The sequence below is a fragment of the Rhopilema esculentum genome, chromosome 3 (assembly GCF_057945365.1).
Source record: "Rhopilema esculentum isolate cy_ngs chromosome 3, ASM5794536v1, whole genome shotgun sequence".
Taxonomy (NCBI): domain Eukaryota; kingdom Metazoa; phylum Cnidaria; class Scyphozoa; order Rhizostomeae; family Rhizostomatidae; genus Rhopilema; species Rhopilema esculentum.
In genome coordinates, this window is record NC_142817.1 from 7350549 (window position 1) to 7372651 (window position 22103).

At 35.8% G+C, this 22103-nt stretch overlaps 3 protein-coding genes across 3 annotated transcripts; all 3 read right to left on the reverse strand.

Annotated features, from left to right (window-relative positions):
* Window positions 1-1314: 1314 nt before the first annotated feature.
* On the reverse strand, window positions 1315-8888 carry LOC135692464 (polyglutamine-binding protein 1). Its single transcript, XM_065210590.2, has 9 exons — window positions 8652-8888; window positions 6058-6191; window positions 5684-5739; window positions 4930-4988; window positions 4659-4706; window positions 3386-3528; window positions 2718-2772; window positions 2174-2219; window positions 1315-1621 (listed from the first exon to the last, which is right to left on the reverse strand). Exons 1-9 carry the CDS (start codon window positions 8710-8712, stop codon window positions 1471-1473), a joined length of 753 nt encoding a protein of 250 aa, XP_065066662.2. The 5' UTR covers window positions 8713-8888; the 3' UTR covers window positions 1315-1470.
* Window positions 8889-10772: 1884 nt separating this feature from the next.
* LOC135692465 (uncharacterized) lies at window positions 10773-14310 on the reverse strand. Its single transcript, XM_065210591.2, has 2 exons — window positions 14147-14310; window positions 10773-11456 (listed from the first exon to the last, which is right to left on the reverse strand). The coding sequence occupies exons 1-2, from the start codon at window positions 14205-14207 to the stop codon at window positions 10876-10878; spliced, it is 642 nt and encodes a 213-aa protein (XP_065066663.1). The 5' UTR covers window positions 14208-14310; the 3' UTR covers window positions 10773-10875.
* LOC135692463 (methylglutaconyl-CoA hydratase, mitochondrial) lies at window positions 14147-21013 on the reverse strand. Its single transcript, XM_065210589.2, has 7 exons — window positions 20727-21013; window positions 19837-19904; window positions 18530-18602; window positions 17624-17875; window positions 17220-17458; window positions 16298-16345; window positions 14147-15407 (listed from the first exon to the last, which is right to left on the reverse strand). Exons 1-7 carry the CDS (start codon window positions 20851-20853, stop codon window positions 15330-15332), a joined length of 885 nt encoding a protein of 294 aa, XP_065066661.2. The 5' UTR covers window positions 20854-21013; the 3' UTR covers window positions 14147-15329.
* Window positions 21014-22103: the final 1090 nt, after the last annotated feature.

Below are 22103 nucleotides of genomic sequence, written 5' to 3' on the forward strand. Positions count from 1 at the left end.
AAGAAATTAAAGCCATATGCATTGAGTGACATACCGTGTTTTTATCGAGATACTGAAACAAGTTTATTAGTCAAATTTAAACATTAACAAGTGAACTATCTTAAACATGTTTGCATCTTCAGAAAGTTCAATGATTATTAAAACTTAAGATTATTTTGAAGAGAGAAGAAACGAGGGATGGAAAAATATGAAAAAATAAACGAAGAGGAGAGCAAAGGAGAGGATCTTTTTTGTTTGGCTATCCAATTGATGATATAACGTTTGGTGATTGCCTAACTCTCTTTTTACTTTTTAACGAAAAAGGTATCATTAGGAAATGTTTAGAAATTTTATAGGACATTCTTCTAATTTTTAATTCCCGCAAACAAGATCGAACAAACAAGATCGCTGTTTGAGTAAGGAATTTCTGAGATATTTCTTGTCTGGTGATTATATTCTGTCGAGTGATTGTTGGCTGGAGGAGATCTAGCTAAAGGCTAGTGCAATTTTCCGTGAATATGTCAAACACGAATTTTGCTCATACCGTATTTATATGATTATAATCCACCCTTGACTATAAGCCACACCCAAAAAATCATGCAGAGATATTTGGTTTGAAATAATGGACGCAAAACTGAAAAAACCCGGTTGCGCACTTAAACAAAAAATAGACATAATAAGTTCAACCAACAACATTATCGTCCAGCATGAGATCATCAATAGCACCCAGAAGTATTTCTTTATCGTCTTTTACATTATCACCCTCAGCTTTTGGGTAGCAGGAAAGCAAGGTAGGATCTTGGCAAAACAATATAAGCCGCCCTCGTTTATAAGCCGCCCTCGTGTGTATGGTGCCCTTGATTATAAGCCGCAGCAAGACGTGCCAAAAAATAATTTTAAGCCACGGCTTATAATCGAATGAATGCGTTAAGTGTCTTCTGAATTTAGTGTAAAAAAAATAGAATCATGAAAAAAAATGAATAAAGTTAATACACATTCTATCTGTTTGCAAATGACAAGTGTATGTGATTCACTAAATGTTGTACATTCATTCGCCTTCGTTGAAAACAACAAAGCTTCGTCTAGTTACGAAACTAAATAAATGGCTTAAGTTGTGACTTCGTTAACTTAACTAAAGGCGCTGCCACGAATATCTTGCTTGACCACGCTCCCTGAAACCTCATTTGTCGCGCCTCCCCCTACGATAATTGCATCTCGAGCCTCACAACAGCCTCAAGTGGCACAGGTTTTGAGCAGTGAAACGGCAACATTTCCCTGCTCAGACCTAATAGTTTCAAATTTTTGGTACGAGAAAATACAGAAAAAATCAATACATTACATGGCATCGTTATCTTAAACAAATACGATCTAAAGAAAACCTTTATACAAATACAATTTTCTATGTAGTAAATAAAACTAAAGCTGTTTGTCGAATGCAGAAACCTTATTGCCCTTCAATGGCAATCGAAATTTCACCACTGACAGCGATTATCAATCAGCCGGTTGTTGATGTTGTCTGTTTCGACGCAGAACTTCACCAGGACTTGGATAAGGTCGTTGCTGGAACAGTGGTCCATTGGCTGTTGTGTCTACCCCCGTTTTGACATCACGATCATCACGCAAGCCAGAGTTCCATGTCCCCCTATAAAAAAATACTAGAATCAATAAATTTTCAATCAACTGGCAAATCATTTTAGCATCTCAAAAGTCCGCTCATTTTAGACGAGATATCCCACTCCGGCTGCAAACCTCACTCGGGAGGAATTCAAGATTTCGTTCATGGCCTAAATTGAGCCGAGGCTCTTGAGATGCTAAAAACAGGCTATTCTCTAGAGAAAATTACAATTACAATTACAAATACAAGACAATTACAAGCAAACGTCAAGCTTTTATAGTTTTTCGTTTCTAGTTTTCAAAATATTTCAGATACCAATTTTTCAACAAATGATAGATTCTGTTCTGTGTTACAAAAGTCAGTTCATTTCAAGTGCAGATGATTGTCATGACTTTAAGTACAAAATTTATAACCAAGGTATTTGATTTATAGCAATTAAGATAATAGTTCCTTTGCTTTTTGTTGAATAGATTGTTATGGTCTTTCAGAAAAGGCAAACCGGTTTCTTTTGACAAGTTACTGTAGCTGGACAAACATCATATAAAGATGAACGATGCACAACAAATTCGAATACGTTACCTAGGGACATCTGAGTAAGCTGAAGGGTCCATTGGATCAAGATCGTCTACAAGAAACCAGAAAATTGTTATCAAGAAGAAGCATTTGAGCTACGAAATACACATTGATGCATGACTCACACTGTAGTTGTAAACCCAACACACCAAATTCAGTAGAAGGAGAATTAAGCTTAAACATGTATAATATTTTCATTTGAAAGCATGCCAGGACAGTTTAATTCTAGACAAAGTGCCCTAGATATACCAAACTTACTCGAAAATAGGCCAACTTACGAAAAAAGCGGATTCGAAAGTATGCCGTGATATTCTAGCATATACGACAAAATTGGCCTACCTTGAAAAGAGCTATGTAAGCGTTATTTCCTTTTGAAAAAAATATTCGTGTGCAGTTTTTCCGGTGATGAAATTAAAAATATCGCGACAATAAATAATTTGAAAAACACTCACAGAAATATTTTCGTGTGATACTTTCTGGCGATGAAATGGAAAATATTCAATAAATGATTCCGAAAACATTGAATATACATAAATTGTCAAACACTAACCTTTTTCATTTTGTTTTCTCTTGTACGGATTTACTCTATCTTTATTCCGTTGGGCCTGGAGTAAAAATAAGAAAACTTCAGCCTTTCTTATCAAATGAAATCACAATCATCAAAAGTACTGCACAATGTTTGGTCAAAGCATAAAGGACTTTTCAAAACCCCTGGTTATATTTTCAATGTATGAAAGAATCTTTAATAACGGTCACTGAACAACAGCAGACACTGTCATAAAATCTCTTTTTTGCGGCCTTATACATTGAACCTCTGGACAACGGACTCCAACCAGTGGAAAGTAACTCTAGTCAGACAATTGTCTCTTGTATGGTGGTATCACTGTACATTATTTGGAATTTTGTTTGCCTTTTGTTTGATTACGTGCTAGCTAAACGTTTATTTATTTCTTTATTTATTTGTTTACTTCTTTCTTTCTCAGAAACTTTGAAATAAAAAAACCAAAAAGAGTGCTAACATGAAAAACGAAATAAGGAAAAACTTGAGATATAAACGATGTGTAAAAACAATGACATATTTGTTACAAAATGCCTTTCAGTTACTGGTTATCATCCTTAACCATTGATAAATCATCTTGGACCAAAAAGCTGGTTTTCATCGTACATGATGAAGATCGTTTAAGCAGGGAGATTCATAGGTTATGAATAAAGACAAACCTTTAAAAGACTTGGGTGTTTCCCTGTTTTTATTTTTGGTGGAATCTTTTTGCTTTCATCTGACTTTATTTCATTTGATGCATGGTCCACTGTAGCTTCATCTTCACGTGGCACACCTGGTGGTTGTTGTGAAGCTTCGTTATCTAAAAGTAGGGTAAAGAAAGATTCAGGCAATGTAAAATTTACAGAAAGGCAAAATAATTTGCAAAAATTTTTGAGAGACATTTGCATTGAACTTTATATTTTGACATAGTTGGATATATTGACTGGTCCAGGGGTAATATTCTGCAACAGTGCGGGTAAAATGCTCTGTCAACTCTCTTCTAGCCTCATAGCTCTCATTTTTTTAAAGTGACGTCATTTGTTGGAGCATTTCTATATACATTTTGTGTTACAATAGCAATACTTTTATTGGGATGTTGTGTGACTGGCTAGAAACATGGTTTCAGGTTTTTTTACTAAGACAAGTCTCAATTTTTCCTGCAAATTCTAACATGATGCTGCCAAACCTATTTTTCCTAAGAAAAACTTTCTTTCCAGGCAGAAGGTCTAAACATTTCAATAAACGTCTGTCTTCTCACGTTGAGCGATGTTTAGCAATGGTGGCTACACTTTTCACTCAACTTCACTACAGCAATTTAATTGCGAGCTATTTAGGTCACTGTGCAGAAGCAGGGGAATTTGTTTTCTGATTGTTTTTTTTAAAAAAAAAATAGGAGGAAAAAAATCATAAAATTGCTGTTCCCTAGTCTTTCAGTTCCCTAAAATAGTGTTTAAGTGACAGAGATAACTGAAAAAGAATCTTTAAACAAGGGGATAAAAACAGAAAATTAATGAAATGATGGGCAAGGACAGGGTTCTTTGGCACATTGAAAATTGAGTTGAGTGTTGGAGGCACAGTAGCGTACAAGCAGATGATGAAGATGTCTCATGAAGACTTTCTAGAGATTTCGAGGTGCATCGAGACAGAATTTGACTTCTAAAGGTACTGCTACAAAAACCAACATTTTAATGGCGGCAAAATGACTAAAAGTTTGCAAAACATCAGTTAAAAAAAGCTAAACATCTTTTACCACAAACTTTGGTAAGCAACACTCAACTTGACAAACAGTACAAAACAAAGTGACAAAAGTTTGATTTGTTTTGTGGAATGTCTACTGAAATGTTAAGTCGTTTTGCAAGGACTCAAAGCATCTGCCCAGATACCATGTCCTCTACTCCAACCACTTATAAATCACCCATAAACTTGCAAATTTTGAATAAAATGATTTACCTTTGCTTTGTTGTAGTGAAACTGGGAGAGTGATATTTGCTTTAGGATCTATGAAAACAGTTTTCATAAATTTCATTTGTTTATCATTTGATCACATGATAGCAAATAAATATGGTATGAATATCTATATCAGGTAATAAAATTGATACCCATCTTGCTGGTCATGATGATAACTATATAATATCGTCTTGCAGGATATTTAAATTTGATAATGACGACAAATAGGATGATGATTAAAATATGAGTTAGTTTGAATGTATCAATTTTTTACCTTGTGGATGCACCCATGAGACCATATTTGTGTGAACATTCCAATAATAGCTATGCCCACTAAAGGTAAAGAATAAATCTTTATATTTATACTAGGTCTATTCCAGCATAACTTATTCTGTCATATATTCAAAATATACGGTTTATGCCTTTAATACCATTTCAGTGGCATACCTTGACCTTCAAGACAAGGGCCAACAAAGGCAAAGGGAAAGACAATTTTTCCTCTATACCACCTACTGCCAGAAGAAATTTACCATCCACCTAACTTATTTGCTGACCAAATAAAGATTTAAGTGACCAATGGAACATCTAGCAGCAAAGTAGAGTCTTTTTTATCTATATAGGGATGAGGCAATCTCTACTTTTATAAACATTGGCAAAATTTAGGTTTAGCAAGTTAATGAAAGGCAAGTTTTTAAATGCAAATATTAATCAAGATAAAAAAACAGAAAAGATCTAGCCCTATTCCAATGTCTTCAAAATTAGTGTCCATGAAGGGATTCTTCAACCTTCAACTGTACACTGGATGAACAAAAAAAGATTTTTTAACCCTTTGCATTCAGAGTCCTCCTTAAAAAATTCGAGCATTTGAGTCACCTGATAATAAAACAATAGACTTTAAATATTGATTTGTGTGTATTTAGGAGATTTCTGCTGGCTTGTAAGATGGATACTCCTTTATACAAAAACAGTTTGGACTGAATTGAAAATTTCTAAAGGCACTGTACGAAAATTTATATAAAAATGCTCACCTTTTTGGGTCTGGTACCAAAAACCAACCAGGAGGAAGAGGTTTAGTATTATGGCTCTAAGGGAAAGCAAAACAAGATCAATCTCCTATGACTTATCATTTAGAAGAGCATCAAGTGAAAAAGTTTTGGTGCATCAACTTAGTAAATCTTAATTGTAGCTATCATATCAGCCAGATATGCTTTTGCAAAAAATATAATATCAGCCAGAAGAAGAAAAAACAAAAAATGTACCATTATTGTTTCATTATGAGATACCTCTCTTTTTAAATATCTTACACATTGGCCAACAAATATAACTTATACAGCTTGACTTCAACAGTTTCTATAAAAAATTACACCATTAAACAACTCAGGATGAACAATATTAATTTCACCTTTGAGCCCTTTTTGTCTGACTGCTGCAACCTTTCACCCCATCTTTCTCTGCAATAAGCTACACAAGTGTGGAATTCATTCCAAGCATTGGGACATCCTAATTTTGTTGCTTCATCTTTTTCCTTCGCAATCTCTGAAGCAAAAATTAGCATAAATTAGAAAAGTATTTCTTAATGATGATGTTATTTTCACTTCCACATGTCATAATGCAATAAATTCAATACAATCAATGTCATTCATTTAAACTTGCATTGTGGCAAAGGAAAAGAAAATGCAAAATAATACGGTCAAAATTTGTCTGTAATTAAACCTACAACTTAGAGTTTGTTGATGTTAGACAGTTATATCAATGAAGTTGATGATGGAATCTACAGTAATCATTGCTGATTTGAGCACACTACTTGCTTTCTTTTTGGTTTCGTTTAAAACTTTAAAAATTAGCATGATAATCATCTCCATTTATAGCCACTTCACATTAGGTCACATGGTTTACAGTAACATCAAATTTAGACAGAGATATGCCAAACTTTTAAATTTGGCTTTGCTTATAGTTAAACTCAGACATCACAAATTTTTAAGCATACTTGGTTTGACTATAATCATAGTTTACTGTGTTGTATTAGATTGAGAGAAAACAAAGACAATGTCTAGAATATTTTGTCTTAACAAAATTATGCATCTAATTATCTGGCCCAAAGCCACACAAGAGATAGAATTGATAAAATCTGTTTAGTCTTTCAAAAATGCACCTTATGGCTGAGAAGCTTCCTGATTAAGGTTTTTTAGTAATTGGGGTGCAGTAATGTGTCCTGGAAAAGAAATTACTTATCCTCCCAAGCTTACACTGGACACTTTGCTTCTTGCAAAGAATCTCAGTTTAGAAATTTGTGACTGTGTGCCTGAAACCACCCACATTCAAAAATTTGCAGTGTTAATAATGTAAAATGTTATTGAATAGGGACTGGCAAACATGCAAAGGCTCACAGATGGAAAATTTAGTGAGAGCCAGACTAGAAACTTTGGTTGTTGCACAGACAAGTTTACTTTGAAAATTTGAGACTGCATGCCTGAAATCATGCACTCTTAGTTATTTTTAGAGTCAATAATGTTAAATGTTATTATCTAGGGATTTTGTGCAGCCAATAACAAAAGCACACAGACGTGAGCTTGGGCAATATATTGCAGGCCTGCAACAAAGTTTCCAGTCAGGTATGAGAGTTGGCAAGGTATTGCAGACGCATGACAAAGTTTCCAGTCTGGTCCCAGGCCAGAGCATATACGCACTATAAAGCAAACTGTGATGAAAATACAATATTTGGAAACCTCCTGAACAACTAAAAAAGATAAACAAGGCAAGGTTGTGCTTGAGATAGGGCAGCTTGCAGTTGGAATTGAAAAAGCAACACCACAGACCTACCAAGTCACAAACATTTTGCATGAGACATGCGCATTTCGGTCCTTTCCCACGCTCACACGCATCAAAGCAGAATTCTCACGCATTTTGCAACTTCTGGGTTTATTTAAATTTCTCAATTCTTATTTGAAATCCTAGCAAAATCCCTCTTCCCTAACAAGGCATGTTAGCACGATAACAGCGACTAGATAAAAGGATGACTAGATAACAGCGAATCTGCACATAAATGATGTTACATTTCTTGGCAGCCTACACAAATAGCAGGTTAGCTCTATTGTGGCTATTACACATTGCAAATTGATTCTAAATGTATGGGAGGAGCATAATCTTCCTTAAGTTAGAGTTTCACTATTGCAGATTGCAATCAGAGCGGAGTAACTCTTTCTCGAGAGTGATATTTGGGGTAGCAAATACATGACAACGCTCTGCTTACTTGTACGCCTGAATTCCATCCTCTGCATTCCTGGTCCACAGTGCTGTGTGCTTTTGCAAGCATTTGCCCAGAGCAAGTGCACCAGATTAAATTATTTCATGATTATGTACTGTTATAAATTCTTTCTAAATATAAAACTTAATAAAATGGCAAAAAACAAAGCCCCCTCAATCCCCCACCGCTGCTGTGGTCCCTTCTCAAAAAAGGTGTTTCCGAAGAACTAGAGAGCACGGCAAAGGAAAGTTTTCAGGGCTTTGCCCTGTGACCCTGCTCTGCCTTGCCTGTGTTGCGGTCAGGATTTGTTCTAGATTGATAAAGACCCACCCGCCCAATACGACCCCTCCTTTTCAGAAAACTCAGTCATTTTTAAAACTAAAACTTGACAGGTCTGACACCAAACTACAGGAGGGTCCTTTCATCCAGATTTCAACAAAATTTTTCATTCGTTGATTGATTTTGAATTTACTTCCAATTCATATTAAGTGTTTTGTTGCTCATCGATAACTTTGTTTATGCACAATGAAATCTGGCTTTGTCTTTCGGTTCAAATAAAGACTTTGTTTTCAATTAACATTATTAACAAAGGCAGTTTGAAGAATTTGAAAATATAAAGGAAAAGCATATTATATTGCACAATGCACAATGAAAATACTGACTGAATAATATTTTACAATACTTCTGCTTTATGGTTCAGTTTCACATAGCAAAAAGTTAAAATAACACATAATTTTTGTAAAATTTATTACCTTCGTGTTTAAGTAATCCTCTTCTTTGCAACCTGGCTTGTAAAGCCGTAGGTAAAGGCATTGTCTTGACCTTTTTGAATTGCTACCTTCCAAAACACCTGGACCACAAACGAAATATTTAGGCCATGGCCTCTCTGCGGATTTCCTTAGACAGTTGATTCGAAGAGAGGCTATGACAGTTTAAGCCAATCCGTCGAAAAAACTCGGGTGGGCAATAACAAATTTTCTCAGCCACGCCCTTCAGACTCTTGGAAAATCCTTTTTTAAATATTTTTCATCTATTTTTAAAGATTTGGACAAGCAACTTTCTCGAGTAGCATTGTTCACAACGGTGGTTTTTATGCAAGTGCAAATCGAAATCAATCTGATCAACCCAACCCCCCTCCCCAAAAATTTCTCAACGGACTTCGATAAATTAGAAAATTGGCTGCTGGGAAACTGGGGTGGGCACGTTCACCCCAGTCCAGCCTGTGGCAACACCACTGCACCCACACTGGCAGCTCATTTTTTCCACTCAAAAACTTTTCACTTCATCTTCAATTTCTGTGCTTTCACACCTTACACGTTTGTCAAATATGGAAGAAAGCCACAATTTCCAACAACTGAGCTGTCATTTAAAGCCCCTATAATTTCAAAGAAACACATGTAGTTCTAAACATGGAAAATCTGCTTGTATCAACAATTCACAAATTAAAGCAATGTGGATTGCAACTTGAAAAATCAATGACTTAGATTTAATCAATAATTGTACCAAGCTGAAATAAGTCTCCTTCAAATGTATTTATCAAATGTATTTATAAAAAAATCCGTGTTGCATGGAGCTGGGGACTATCCTTGCTCTTAGTTAAAAGTTTGTTCATGTGACTGTGCCATCCTCACACTTTTTAAAAACTTCTAGCCACACATACATTAGATGTGTAACAGTAAAATAATTTGAAGATGCAATGGTTCCCAATGGTTGTAAAGCTTCCCCGTACTTACATAAAAATCCTAGAGAATGAAAGAATAGATGAAAGAGTAAAAGATGTGACAGAAAAATGGCAAATTACAATTGGAGCATTTAACAGCAGGGTTGTTTATTGAAAGACTGGAATTTACTCTTATAGGCAATTTCAATAGCCTGTGAGCTTGAATTATATCATAACAGAGCAGGAATCAGTGCAAAGTATTATCAGGAGCCTCAATGCCCAGGGCTCCGTAATATTAAGTAGTAGAATTTCTTACATCAGCGCTTCTGACATGCGAATGTGTAGTGAAATGTGAATGTGTGGTGATGTATTTTCAATGATCACAAATCAAGAATAAACAATACATTTGGTTTCAGATACATAAAGCTTGGTTTCCACTATGAGTTAACGTGAGTTAATTTGAGATAATTTTGTGATCTGACATGGTTTAAAAATTATCTCATAGTGGAAACGGTCATTAAAAATTATCTCATGAAAATTAACTCGTGTTAACTCATGTTATCTCATGAGCTTGGAAACAAAATTTTTTGATTTCAAACTCATGAGTTAACTTGAGATAACATCTTATCAAAAGAAGCCGATGTGTAGGAGGGGAATGTGCTATAATTTGCGGGAATGTGCGAGGTTCTTACGCAACGCACTTGCACTAAGCATTACTTTAGATGTTGAAAACAGTTTTCTTTACTAAAAAAAATTAATTGTGAAATAAGAGAAACATTTTCTCATTTCTAAGATCCTGTTGCAAGTGGTCGTATTCACCAAACGCATATCTTTTTTTGGTAGACTCTCCGTGCCGAAAACCTTGGCGCAGATCGCGAACGGCACTTCTAGCAAAAAATATTTTCCTTCTAAGTATTCTCAAAAGCAGAAGTAAAATAAGTTGTTCTTGTAAGGCGCCCGCCATAGCTGCAAGACTCAAATAAAATGTGATTTCTGAAATTTCAATACTTAATTCTATCTCAAGTGGAAACCGAATCGGTACATGGGTTAATTTTGAGATAGCTCGCATTATCTCACGCTATTTCACACTATCTCAAGTTAACTTGAATTTAGACCATGAGTTAATTTTCAATTTAGCTCAGAATTATCTCACGTTAACCCATAGTGGAAACCAAGCTTAACAAGCAAGGCTGAAAGCAACAAAAATAACAAATTAGGCAGCGAAACCATTTAATTTTATCTTCCCTTGATACTTACAAGTATGAAAATATAAGCTTAGAAGGAAGTTTCATCATTTGAATGTACAAAGAATATCACTAGTCTTTACTTGGGCATTCCTTGGCGAAATGTCCCTTTTCACCACAATGATAGCACTTATCTTGTGAATCATTCTGGCAGTCACGTGCATAATGACCAGACTTATGGCAGCGATAGCATTGAACAGAAGACTTGCTGTCCTCACTGTTCTTCTTTGGGCAGTTTCTAGCATAGTGACCAGTTTCGTAGCAGTAGTAGCATTCTTCCTTTGTGCTGTCAGCATTGGGACAGTTTTTGGCAATATGACCTGTCCCTTTGCAACGGTAGCACTTCTCTCCCTCTTCATCAGTACAGTCTTTGGCAAGATGGCCTGAATCACCACACTTGTAGCACCTACTCCAAGAATCATTGTCTCTTGAGGAGCTGGGATTGGGGCATTCACGGGCAATGTGACCAACACAACCACATCGATAACAAGAGCGGGTATCTTCTGTCTCATCATTATTCTCTTCTGGGCAGTTTCTGGCAATGTGTCCACTCTTCTGACACTTGTAGCAAAGAAAGTCATCGCTTCCTGAACCAGTTAGTGGGCAGTCTTTGGAGATGTGACCATATGTCCCACATCGATAACATGATTTTTCTAAAATGGAATGTTTTATTTCATTTCTAATTCTAAATGTTCTTCCTTGAATGTTTCAAACAAAAATAACAGTCAGACAACAGTGCAAGCTTAATTCTAATTTTCTGAGGTGAACAAAGTGAGCTTCAAAAACTCCACAAATCAATTATGTAAAACTCTTTGGACTCCTTTAGAACAATAACTTGCCAATTGGAAAACAACCACTGCAAAAATCCAAGTCAATATACATTTGAAACATTTCTTCAAAGGCTGGTTACAAAACTTGTCCCAATGAAGTTATTATTAAATAGTCCTTATTTGCTAAATGAGGCAAATAAGTGGTTTACAGAATCCTGAATAAGTGGCTATCTTAACTATGGACAATGCCCTTAAAGGGGCTGTGTCACAAGGGACATCCCGTGGGAGCAACATGCCAGTTTAACAAAAGTTGATTGAGCGAAACAAATGGTGCTCAATAGGCAAATCAACATGGAACAAAACAGTGTTTTGTATCAGTGTACATCTTGCAAAGCTTTTGCATCTTTGTATGTTACATGAAAGGGAACGAATGACACCAAAAAACATAAAGGTTCTTTCTTCAGTCTGATCACCATATTTCTTTGGATGGCGATAAAAAAACAAAGGCTACTTTTACAGCCTTGATACAGTATCTCGGAGGGGGCAGTTAAAAGAAATGGACCAAAATGACACCAAAAGACCTACCTTACCAGTGCAAATTATGAGCGAAAACCTTTTTTAAAGCTTGCAGGACAATTTTGGAGTGATCATTTTGTTGTTAAGTGTCTAATCCCAACAAAATTTACCAAGAGAAATAAAAAATCTTTGCAATTGATTGAAGGAAGCTTTATTTCCTTGGCCTAGACCAATTTATAAAGGTTCTTTCTTCAATCTTATCACCATATTTGCTTGGATAAAGGATGGAGATGCAAAATAACAAACTAAGGTATATTTACAGCCTTGATGCGGCAACTCAACAGGAGTAGTTAATGGAAATGGGCCGAAATGACACCAAAAAACCTACCTTATTGTGCAAATTATGAGCAAATGCGTTTTTTAATGTTTGCAGGACAATTTTCTTGTAAAGTGTCTAATGCCACCAAAATTCACCACAAGAAACAAAATATATTCGCCATTGATTGCATAAAGGTTTATTTCCTTGGCCTAGACCAATTGCTTTATATATTTCGTGTCAATAGTGGTACAAATGTGGAAATAAAGTAATTATCCTTTCCATTTGCGATAAATACACTCATAGAACATATTGAAGCATCAGCGCAACAACCACCATTATTCCAATATGCAAAAACCCACAATGTCCCATGTATTTGATTTGTTTACAAGACCGTGACACAGCCCAAGGTCTGAAAACTTTTCCCAAAAAACAAAGAAAAAGGGTAGAGTATGTGTGGGGCTTTGGTTTCTTTTGTTTTGAAGACCCTTGCTCACAGGCATTGAGAGTGCTCTGCATAACAGCTATCATGCCGACACCACTTCTAGTTGCCAGAAGGCATGAAATCAAAAAGTTCCTATCATTTAATGACAGTTTTTAGCAAGTTTTCTGAATTTTTTATCTTAATTGCTTAGTTTGCTTAGTTTGCTTAATTGCTTATACAAACTATATATTATGTTATTACTTGATAGAATGGTGATACAAATAGGTGATATACACTGCTGTCTTTGTGAATATATAACATGATGGAATTTTCACTGCCTTTTTCCAACTCGATTAAAATTTAACTTTTCAAATGAGCAATTATTCAACCTTGACATTATCTGCCCTGCCCTTTAATTCAGCAAATGTTCCTTGTTTCCTAGACAACATCACAATGGATTGCAAAATATTTTGACTATTGAATTTTGTTGTAACATACCAAAAAATGCACAAATTTTAGATCAAGACATATAACATATTTCTTAATAACAGTAAGGGAAATCAACATTTGAAGATATGCAAGCACAAAGTAAGTATCTACAATTTCATTAAAAGTGAAAGTGAAAAATTTTTATTGCAATATTTTTTACTTGTAGGTCATATCACCATAGCTCAATTTTTGAGTTTACAAGATAATCAATATTTTCTGAAGACAGGAAAAAATTAAGATAACATACATATTTTTTTAGTTTGAGATACACAAACAAGAATTTAATATAACCTCTGTGTGGTACTGAAATAGAAACTTCACACAAAGATTCAACCAAAGCAAAGCATGGTTTAAAGATAATATGACAACCTACATGAAAATAGTGACACTTTCATGTGTATTCTGAAAAGCAAAGTCAGTTGATCATATGTCATGGTTGTCTAGTTGCATAGTCTTCAGGACCACCCCCTACTATACCTTGAAAATTCAGTAAAAAAAATTTTTCAGCATAGAGCTTCAAAAATTTGAAATAAAGTTAAAAACATAGTCTGTGTATAACCACAGCCAAGGCTTCTTGACGAGGAGCATGTTCTTTTTTGAGAAAATAAGCATTATATTGTGGATATTTTGCTCCCAGGGCAGTATACTGTAACCCCCGAAACAATCTTACCTCTAAGTTTCAATTTCACTGGATAAATCAAAAAATTGCATCTGATTGCTCTTAAACACGGTCAATTTTAAGTTTTCTAGAATTAATGGAGGACATCTTGAAAATGGCCTGAAGCTTGAGAAGGAGAAACTCCTCGATTTATAATCAAAGTACTATACCTGACGCTGTGCAATCCCGCGATATATGACCGGGTTTCCCACACTTGTAACAACCAGGCATCTTCAGATAGGTTGGTTTTATCAGAGCATTTCACAGGGCAGTCAAACAGGAGGCGCTTCTTCACACACTGGTGATACTTGTCGGACTTACGAGAAAGGAACGATCGTACTAAAACAACCTATCAAAACCACGTGTGCCTCGTGACCGTGCCACCGGTCCCGCGGATTCAACAAGAAAACGCGGGCGTATGCTAGCACACATTTCAAAGATTTTTTGCACAACGGGCTAAAAGGAGGCTTAAAAGTGAGCAATGGCGGAGGCAAATTCCTGATGGATATACGGAAAAGGAGGACCAACTTGATATTTTACTAAGCAAAAACGTTGTTTTAGCCCACTTTCGGGCAAACTTCAACAAGACAAATCAAACTATCCAACATACAGACTGATAAAATAATTGCATGTACATGGTCATCTCATCTTAAAAGGTTGACCATAATAATAATTTCATTGACAATTTTAGGTCTTGTGAATTAAATAGATGCAATTTTATTAGTAAATTCAGTTAGAGATCGCAAGGACACTTTTGAGTAGCAATAAAGAAACAAACCTAAAAACCACACAATACAAGTAAGAACAAGAACTTTAAAGGACGTTGAAATTCGTTTATTCCTTTTTCAACGCTAATAATTTTCGCAATAATTTTAGCGATGATAAATACGCATATTTGTTTAAAAAACGTAGCAAGTTCAAATCAAAATAAAGAAAGGATATTTTACTCTTTCATTTTGTTAGGCCATGGACAAATTAAAAATAACTTCCCCTAAAGCTCAGTGAAAATCCATTTAAATGCCCTTGCTGAATACAGTCAGGTGATTTTTACCCAAGGAAAACTTTTCAGTTGCAAGTGTAGTTTCTTCGATATTTAGGCGATCAGCAAAATGTTAATGGAATGTTCAGTTTGCTGACCTAGGGTGTTAATTCGTTATATTAGAATCCACTAAGATAAAGTCTTTTGTGTACCGTAAGCTAGAAAACTGAAAAACAATATAATCATTTCAACACATCAATCTCATATAAAAATGCATATTATTTTGCTGAATTTTAAATATTGCGTAAGTTTTTATCATATCAACACATTTTTTGAAAAGTTGGGTGCATTTTTTAGTGTGAAAAGAAGAGATGCTAACGTCCCTTATAATTAGGCTTTCTCTTTTCGGCAAATGCTCGCAGACCCTCAGTTCTATCCTCTGTAGGGACAATCTGAAAAAGAAAGAAAATATTCTACTTTCTGCTAATCTGAAAATGCAGATACCATGACAGGGCCTACGCCACGAATTTGAAAGTGGGGGGGGGGCATAGCTAGCAAAAGGAGGGGCAAGGCTAGCAAAAGTAGGGGGCCAGGGCCTTTTCCCCTTTTACTGCAGCTTTAAAACTACTTGTTTCGCAAGAGTGGCGGGGTATGGTCCCTCCGGCCCCCGGTGGCGTGAGCCCTGTATGAGCTTCAAAGAGAGGGGGGCTAAAAAGGAGAGGCTTACTGGACAAAATAAAAACGCATGCCATCAAAAAATTGTAAAGATCATACGTAAGTATAATACAATCGGCATCTAAGTTTCACTTTATCGTCATATGACGAAGAAGACGAAGAAGAGGAAGGCCGAAAAGACGATGGAGAGATGAGATAGAGGAGAAAGCTGGCAGCCTGTGGACTCATGTGGCACAAGATCGAAGAGCGTGGAGACAGCTGTGGAGGCCACCCGCCAGCAGTGGCGTGAACAGGCTGAGATGATGATGATAATGATAGACGAAAACGAAGAAAATTGAATAAATAAATAAAGAGGGGTTTAAATGAATATTTTACATTTTAGAAATGGATTGTATTTGTATCTGTATGTGTAATTGGATTATTGATATCCAAAGAGGTGAAAAACCAAAGCTTTTAAATTAATAATTTTCTTGTATCAATAAAAAGACGCTAAAATAGCGAAAAATCCTTAAGCGAAATTCTTCCATTTTGTTTTTATTGCCCCCAAGCCATCTAAAAAAGATGGAGAGGCCAACCCCGTTTTACTGCCAAGGGTGGATCTCCCCAATTAGGGATGCGCCATATAATGACAATATGAAAAATGAAAGGAAATATGATAGCCAAATACCTGTGCATAACATGATTCCTCGATGAGGAGGCCAGAGTCAATATCAACCTGAAATGGCAATATAAAAAAAGGAGGTAACGCAGGTGCGAAGAACTTGGTAAATAGGCCCAACCAACGTTACTTATAGTCTGTTTATCTAAGTAAAGTAGGGCCTTTTTCTTAGGCTAAGGTGGCAAGGTATAAACAGCAGATGTGAAAATTGTTCGATAAAAAGCTAGATGCGATTTTAAAGCAAAATAAAGCTTCAGGTTTTGTCAGTAGCAACATGCAGAAGAATTCTCAATCTAAATGGTATTAAGATTTTAATTTTGTCTTGTAGTATGTTGTGTTTAGATTTCTTAGAAAGTTCACTTCATTAAACGTCCTAAGCAAAATCTCAAGGGTGGAAAAAATGAAATTTAAGTTTTTGGTGTAACAACAAACTTGTTTTAGTCTGAAGGTAAAAAAGACATACAAAATTCGGGGAAAATAACTTTTTAGGTACAGAAAAACTGAGGAAAATTGGGGAAACTTTAATTCACTTGCAGAAAATAAGTCACTTTTCCTCTGATATTGGAAATGAAGGCTATTATACACATTGGTTGAGCACATCCTGACTTGAGACTTTACAATAAATTCCTACTAAATGAAATAAAATGAAATGCAAGAATCAAGCTACTGGCAAATAGGAGGATTCAATTTCAGTATTATTCATCTGGCTGAAAGAAAATTTTATTGGCATAAAAACTGTTAAGGTCCCTAGAACTATATTACCAAGATAAAGGTTTTGTATTGCGAAAATGATTTGCTTGGCACCAGGGGCATAAACTATGAAGCATTCACAAGGGTCTGGAAAGCATGCCCGAAAGTATTAAAAGTTGGTTCATTGGCTAAAAGAAATGATAAAAATTTGTGGACCCTGGCAATCAACTTCTCTACTTACCTGAATCCCCTCGTTTATCGCTCTTTTAGCCGCCCTGAGAGCAACTGGCCCTTGTGGAAGAATTTCATTGGCAAGCAGCAACGCCCGTTGATATGCTGCATCACCGGCTTCATTTGGTGGAACAGAGTAATCAACAACGCCATATTTGACTGCATCAGCACCCTTTAATGCTTTTCCAGTAAATATGAGCTCTTTTGCTTTGGAAAGTCCAACAAGTCTTGGTAGTCTTTGTGTTCCTCCTAAACGAATGCAATGCATAGAGAACATGGTCAGTTCATTACCATCACACAGAGTTCTATTACAGTTCACAACATAACTCTACAGTACACAAATATTTGGTTAACTTATTTCACCATTTTAGGAACAATAATGATAGAGCAAAATAAGAGTAACCAAAACCTTACCTGCACCAGGTATTATTGCCAGTTTTGTTTCTGGGAGACCAATTTTTGCATTGTCTGAAGCAACTCTTAAGTCACATGCAAGTGCAAGCTCCAGCCCACCTCCAAGAGCAGCTCCATCTATGGCTGCTATTGTTGGAATTGACACTTTACTAAACTCGTTGAATAAGTTTCTGGCAATGGCAACAAATTTTGGAACATCTGCCTCTGTCATTTTTGCTCTCTCCTTCAAATCTGCACCAGCACAGAAAACGCCTGAAGAATAAAGGATTGACAATGTGGAACCTTGACTATGAAAAAAGGGTAAGTAGAAATTGAAAAAAACTAGCAAACTTCTCAGTGGATACACAAGTACAATCAAGCTGTCATTTGACCAAGTCACAAACAACTTCATCTGTTCATTGGGAAGTACAAAAGAATGAATGAAAATCTGTTGAATCTACTCTGGGGTTCATCGCATGAATGAATAAAAAACAGGATGTCGACCAACTAGGCTTTTGGAAACCACAGCTTAATATAAATACCAACAATTTTTTTTCTTTTCTAAATGGTTTTATGTAAAATATACTCGTAATTCAACCTGGGACAATGTATCAATGACAATATGTAAGCAGGAAAAAATTTGCCCAAATAATAAGCATTGGCAACAATTTCAATGATAGGTAATTTATTTCAGGTAGTTCTATCTCTTTCATCCTCAACAGTTTTTGCTCAAAACTGTTTTTGATTCTTTTGACTTTTCGATTGAGATTGCTTGGGGGAGCCTTTTTCATCCTGCAGCTGGAAATATTATACTCCAAATACCAAAGCTTGTCAGAGGTTTGCTTATGCATCCCCTTTTAATTTTTTTTGGAATTAAATAATCATTTATCAGTAAATCATATGAGTGTATGATCAATAATGAATCACCTGGAACTTCACTTTTCAAAATAGCAACAAGAAGCGACTGGTCCTTATTCAACACATCTATGATTTCTTCAAGCTAAAATGAATATAAGACAGTAAATGAATGCAACCATTTGTTGCAAGAGAAACACTTTTCTGAGAAACTATTGCAAACATCAATAGAATTTTAAAGCAATATAAGGATTGAGCCTACAATGCCTGCAAGTCTTGCAACACTGACATCAGTTTGCAAGGTCAAATTCAGCCATCTCTGCCACTCATAAAACCATGTTGGTTACTTAAAAATGGGTTAGGGAATTAGGAATTACCTGTTTTTTTATAATATTTGTCAAAACTATCAACATTTTTCTGACAAACAGGGGTTTGGAAGTAAAAGCTTTTTAGAAAAAATAAAGATATAAATACAACACAAATTGCTGGGTGTTTCAAGTATTTTTGGTAGGCATTGTAGCAGGTTCTAAAAGACAAACAAATCCTAAACCACGACAGGACTGTCACAGCGCAAAAGCTTCAAATTCGGCTTCACTATGTTACAACTCTATGAAATATTTCAAACTTAAATTCCATCCTGTCTACAAAAGGCAGGCCTGACAGTTAGAAATCACTATGTGTGAGGATGGCTCAGTAGTTAGAGTTGAAGATCACATTTCAAAAGTTCTGCAGTTAAATCACTGGATGACCTAACTTTACTTAGAGTGAGGCAAGTCGCCATCAATTTGATGCTCCAAACATAAGAATCCATAAGAATCATCAAGAGGAAGGACCAGGATGCTGGTTGATAAGCATATCTTTTCAGAGCAGGGGCAGGCACTCTGTCAAATATTGGGGAAGGGGGGCAAGCCTGTTATTTTGATAGGATGATGTCACACTTCCCCATTGTTCTTAAACAAAAGATGTTTATCCTCCAAAGTATTGGGGGGGGCAACCGCTCCCTCCTTGCCCCCTCAAGGATCTTCTCAAATGCTGGAGAGGAGCTACAGATTTTGTTCTCTTTGAAATCAATTTTTCCTTTGTTTCTTATCATATTTATCTACAAAACAGCTCACCTAAAATTACTAGGGGAGCTGTTTACTGTGTCCCTGCTAAAAGTCTTATGGCCAGGGCTGATAGACCCAATTAGATCAAACACTATATTTCACAAATTTATGAACACAAACTTGCAACATCAACCGTTGCCTGATGATCACATTGAACATGCAATTCAGAGTAGCATCTTAGAACTGTCCTTTTCTATACATCAAGAGCATTTACAGCTTTGCCTATACGGAAGAGAGCACTCAAAAACAAAAAAATGTATAACATTTCAATACCACTTTGATAAAACCAAAGCTCAATGAATTCTTTGCTTTTGGTCGGTTGATGCCAATAACAGCAACACCTGAAAACATTTTGAAAGACATATAATACATTAGCAACATAGAGAAAGTTTTAGGTGACACTTTGTGTGTGGATATATTGACACATTTAATTTACATTGGAATGCCTCTTGTTGTTTTGCATTGTTCCTGTTTATCATTTATCAAAAAAGCTCAGTTTTAAGGAAGCACATGGTAGAGAACGGAAAGAGCTCACAAAAAGTCAGCACTGCAATACCTTGGATTTTCTTAGGGTAGTTTGGAAAAAAACAATGTTTCAAAAGTTATTGTGAAAGTTTCAAAAGAAATAAACTTTTGTTTGCAACTTCAGAGTTATTTTGGTATTTGGTCATAGCAAATTTAAAGAGTGCTTTTCTTATAAATGTTGTCACACTTTCCAACAAAGTCTGTGTTCTCTGTCAACTTTATTTTCAATGAAAATACTTTATGTTGAATCACATATATGGTAATTTGCAAATCTCAATTTGAAGAAGGACTTGAAACGTAATGCCTTGAAACCTAATAAAACAAGGCTTAGCAAAAACCCAGGGTCAAAGTCAGGAATCTTCAAACGTGCTGCTTTGCAGCCAAAAATAAATTTAAGGGTGTTTTTATGCTGAGAATAAATCAAAGGAATTAATGAGTATTTGCTGCTCCATTCTCCAATCAAAGGAATTAATGAGTATCAATGAGTATTATGCACTCCCCTTTTTGGTTCTTTCTATAATAAAATATTCAAAAAGCTTCATTTCTGTAGTCTAGCTAACTCCAAATAGGTCAGTGAGAGTAAGGGGGGTGTCCTACCTTTTGTCTTCTCTCTTTAAAAGAACGCGCAAAACGTTTACCTGGTTTAGTATATTTAAGCAACAGTTCATCCCCTGAAAGATTTTTGTTGACTTCTGAAACAGTGCACTGGTGCCTGTTTCGAGTTATGTGCAACCTTCGCATTAATTGTCGTCCTAACGCCGCCATTTTCACTCATAAAACCGATTGTTGTTGGCTATAGTAGTTGTTGCTGCTGTGCATCCACGCCTAGCTTCTTAACACGTGCAGGATACCTCTCCCATACCCTTTTCTGGAGCCCAGTGGCTATAACCCCACTAGATAAATCTCAGGCTCCCCCAATCTACCGGACACCTGACTTTTTTACCATCAACAGTAGATTCCGGTTATAGTACTTTTCGTACGCCCTGCGCAACACTGAGAAAAATTTGAAATTGCCCAAGAACATGTAATGGTCAAACATATTTAAATCTAAACAGGCACCTACCCTTAACATATCAAGAAAATTGTAAGTTTTCTTTTATTGTGCTTTTAAGGCAATGATTTACGTTTCTAAGCTGCAGGCCCCTTGCATATCAGTTCCATCCATAGGGCAACCCTCCTTAAATAAATTAAATTGAAAATGTTCACACCAAATTTTGCTTCAAAAAGTTGTCAATAAGTGAGCACATCGAGTAGTTTCTTAAATTTTATGGCAATTTCGCTATCAAAAGTTTCTTACATTTTTCTTAAATCTCTTTGGTAATGAAATCTTTAAACGTGCTTCCAAGGTAAAGTAAATAGTTCACTCACATTCAGAGATAAACTAACAAAGTAATCGAGGAATTTTGTTTTCCTCGAATGACTAACTCTGTTGAGATCCGTAAACAGTTAAGCTCGTTGAACTTCATCAATGTCAAGTTGAAGTCAAAACAAATTTTTTAATTGGAAACTACTTGAGTGTGCAATTTACTAAGAATGAATGCAAACTGCATGTCAAGTGTAGTGTTGCAATATACAGTGATGTTCAATGTCAAGACCGTTTTGAATGTCAACTCTGAAAATTAAAACTGCAAATATAAGTTTCTTAGCTTCTTTCAATTTGAGTAGGGTTGTTTCTTAACTTTCGAAAAATTGAGCCTAACATTTCTTATAACCTGTTGCTTATAAAAAAATTATTGTAGCCATTTAGTTGTGAAGAAAAATAAGCCTATTGCTGGGTGAGGCAAACACCACCCTGGAGTCAAAGACCATGCTCATTGATTCCAGGACTAAGGGTTGACTCATACATGTTTCCTCATTACCCTCCCCAAACAAAATCCCCCTAAAAAGGAGAGACAATTTCAACAAATGCTAATAAACAGCAAATGTAAGGAGGGGCGCTCTTCTACCACTTTTGGTAAGACAATAAATTCTAACTCTACATTCAACCTTTGAACTACAACTAGAAAAGTTATAAA

What these genes read in the sequence shown, in the direction of transcription:
- LOC135692464 (XM_065210590.2), bottom strand. Translation starts at nt 8,712, where the DNA reads ATGCCTTTACCTACGGCTTTACAAGCCAGGTTGCAAAGAAGAGGATTA. An exon ending in TTGGTACCAGACCCAAAAAG is followed by an intron (nt 4,989 to 5,683) that starts GTGAGCATTTTT and finishes CTTTACCTTTAG; the next exon opens with TGGGCATAGCTATTATTGGA. An exon ending in CTCATGGGTGCATCCACAAG is followed by an intron (nt 4,707 to 4,929) that starts GTAAAAAATTGA and finishes CTGTTTTCATAG; the next exon opens with ATCCTAAAGCAAATATCACT.
- LOC135692465 (XM_065210591.2), bottom strand. Translation starts at nt 14,207, where the DNA reads ATGCCTGGTTGTTACAAGTGTGGGAAACCCGGTCATATATCGCGGGAT. An exon ending in GCGGGATTGCACAGCGTCAG is followed by an intron (nt 11,457 to 14,146) that starts GTATAGTACTTT and finishes ATTCCATTTTAG; the next exon opens with AAAAATCATGTTATCGATGT.
- LOC135692463 (XM_065210589.2), bottom strand. Translation starts at nt 20,853, where the DNA reads ATGGCGGCGTTAGGACGACAATTAATGCGAAGGTTGCACATAACTCGA. An exon ending in GCTTTGGTTTTATCAAAGTG is followed by an intron (nt 18,603 to 19,836) that starts GTATTGAAATGT and finishes TATTCATTTTAG; the next exon opens with CTTGAAGAAATCATAGATGT. An exon ending in CGATAAACGAGGGGATTCAG is followed by an intron (nt 16,346 to 17,219) that starts GTAAGTAGAGAA and finishes TTGCCATTTCAG; the next exon opens with GTTGATATTGACTCTGGCCT.